The sequence below is a fragment of the Neoarius graeffei genome, chromosome 4 (assembly GCF_027579695.1).
Source record: "Neoarius graeffei isolate fNeoGra1 chromosome 4, fNeoGra1.pri, whole genome shotgun sequence".
Lineage (NCBI taxonomy): Eukaryota > Metazoa > Chordata > Actinopteri > Siluriformes > Ariidae > Neoarius > Neoarius graeffei.
Window position 1 is genome coordinate 27,480,467 of NC_083572.1, and position 2,500 is coordinate 27,482,966.

The 2,500-nt window shown below is 33.8% G+C and overlaps 1 protein-coding gene across 6 annotated transcripts in view; it reads left to right on the forward strand.

Moving 5' to 3' along the window:
• stk11ip (serine/threonine kinase 11 interacting protein) overlaps positions 1–2,500 on the forward strand; it is a 210,335-nt gene that overhangs the window by 159,725 nt on the left and 48,110 nt on the right. For all 6 annotated transcript variants that reach the window (XM_060919085.1, XM_060919084.1, XM_060919086.1 and 3 more), the window contains one exon: positions 841–938. In XM_060919085.1, coding sequence (XP_060775068.1) covers positions 841–938 — 98 coding nt within the window. The remainder of the gene's footprint in view (positions 1–840; positions 939–2,500) is intronic.

Genomic DNA, 2,500 nt, shown 5'->3' on the forward strand with positions numbered 1-2,500 from the left:
TTAGTTTTTCTATATATTTTTTTCATTTTAAGTTACTGTTGTTTGTCCTTTATGTATTTTGTGGAGGACTGGTTCAGATAGGTCACATCCGTAACGTGAAAATGTCATTTCCATAAAGTCAGTTTTACCAACATAATTTATTCCAAAAATGAAAAATATTTTCAAATATGCATTTTTGCATTCATTTAGATCTCTTTTATGGTACATATGTAATGCTTTCTGCAATTGTCTCTGAAATTCAGCGTTTGTAGAAAATCTGTAAATACCCATAAAAGTTAATCCATTTGAGGTCACATCTATAATGCTGATAAAATGCTATGTACTTTTGGGATGTACATAATTATATGAATTTTGAGGATGTGTCTCTGTTCAGCTGCAAAAGTTTTGTTAAAAGTTACGCAAATTAAAATCACTGATACAAATTTTGTCTGTGCTCTGAGGCATTTAGTTTAAGCCAGTCATATAATATTCTAAGTGGATCTACATATATTTTTGACCCTGTTATATCAATTTAAGCCTGTGTTGATTTCAGAAATCCCAAAATAAATTAACTTGTGCACCAAATTCCTTTCTTTATTTAAAGGTGTATGTTGTACAGTCATTATTCACTGGAAAAAGAACAGTTGAAAGAAATCATTGAAAGCCCAATATTGCCATGACATTCATATCCATGATGAGTGCATGTAAACTTCTGACAACTGTAGTTATTAATAGCCCACTTGGATCAAATGCTTCAAACAGAGAATTTATATAATGTGTGTGTGTGTGTGTGTCTATATATATATGTATGTGTGTGTATATGTACAGGCTTGTTAATTTTCATGGTTTCCTTCCTTTCAGATGTCTGTTGTGAAATTTGGAGATCCAGTAGAATTCCCTTCTCTCATGATTGTGTCCAATCAACGCATCTACATACTAGAAATTACTTCTCAGTCAGAGTAAGTTACTTGGTCACATAGCTAAATATATGAAGTTTCATGGAGAACAATGTAATGACTCATACGTTAGCCTCAAAAGACCATCAGAACGTGTGTTGTTTTTCCAAACTTTTTGCTCCAGTAAATCTGTTCTGTTGACATGAAAAGCAACATGGCATAATCCAAAAAAACCCAAAACCCTATTCTGTAGTTTAGTAGCTTTAAATTCACAAAAAGTAGTTTGTTGCTGATCAGGTAACAAAACATCAAGAGACCAACTGAAGTATTTTTCCCTAAAATTTGCTTCTGTCTAAACATTTGCACACCTATAAATTTGGTTTGCAAAGGCTCATTATTTTTATATAACCTAAAATTTGCCATTAAATTCATTGTGGATTGTCTCATTTGGTAAGCTTAAAGATTGCACTGAATGAAAATTGCACTCAAGTCTCATTCATTATCTGATGGATAACTTCAGTTTGATTGTATAGCCTTAAAGCTAAAAATGCTAATGTAATGAAAAGTGATTCAGATGGTTTTAGTGGTCATCTTTTCAAGACATTCAGTACTGTTTGACTTTATAATATACAGTGATTGTAGAGAAATAAACTCCTAATCGCACTATCCTGTGTCACCCAGAAAAGGTTTTTTTTTTTCTTTTCAAATCTTATGTTTCTTAAGGTCTCTCAAGGAGATTCTCATTGCCTCTGTCTCCTCTGGCTTCCTCACTGGGTATCTAAATCTACAAACCCCATTTCCAGAAAAGTTGGGATATTTTCCAAAATGCAATAAAAATAAAAATCTGTGATTTATTCATTCACATGAACTTTTATTTAACTTACAAAGAAAATATTTTCAATAGTTGTTCCATCCATCCATTTTCTTCCACTTATCCGAAGTCGGGTCGCGGTGGCAGCAGGCTAAGCAGGGAATTCCAGGCATCCTTCTCCCCAGCAATGCTTTCCAATTCCTCTTGGGGGATCCCAAGGCACTCCCAGGCCAGATGATGTGTGTATATATACAGGGCCATCAGAAGCATTTTTAATGTGGGGGGGACACACTGTGGGGGGTCTGGGGGTCCTCCCCCAGAAAATTTTTAATTAATTAGATGCCATTTCCTGCATTCTGGTGTATTTTTAACAGGTTGTTAAACACCTAATTTTACCTACAAAAGTCACTTAATTCAATGACTATTTTAGAGACTCAACAATAAGTCCTCATTCCATATATTCATATATGGAATATGGAATGGAGTCCATATATTCATCAGAAACACAAAATAAAAAGTAAAATGCACCCATAAAGTCATTGTTGGTGATGCATTGTCTCTCATTCATCTCATTATCTTAAGCATAGCAGTGGGTTTAAAAACATTTAAACCCACTGCTATGCCTAAGATAATGAGATGAATGTGACACAATGCATCACCAACAATGACTTTGAGTGCGTTTTACTTTTTATTTTGTGTTTCCTTTTTTATTTAGTTTTAGATGTAACACAACATGCCACTGTGCCAAGCAACAGTAACACTCAACTGTATGTTTAAAAATAAGTCATAATTTCATGCAATGAACAGGCATGAC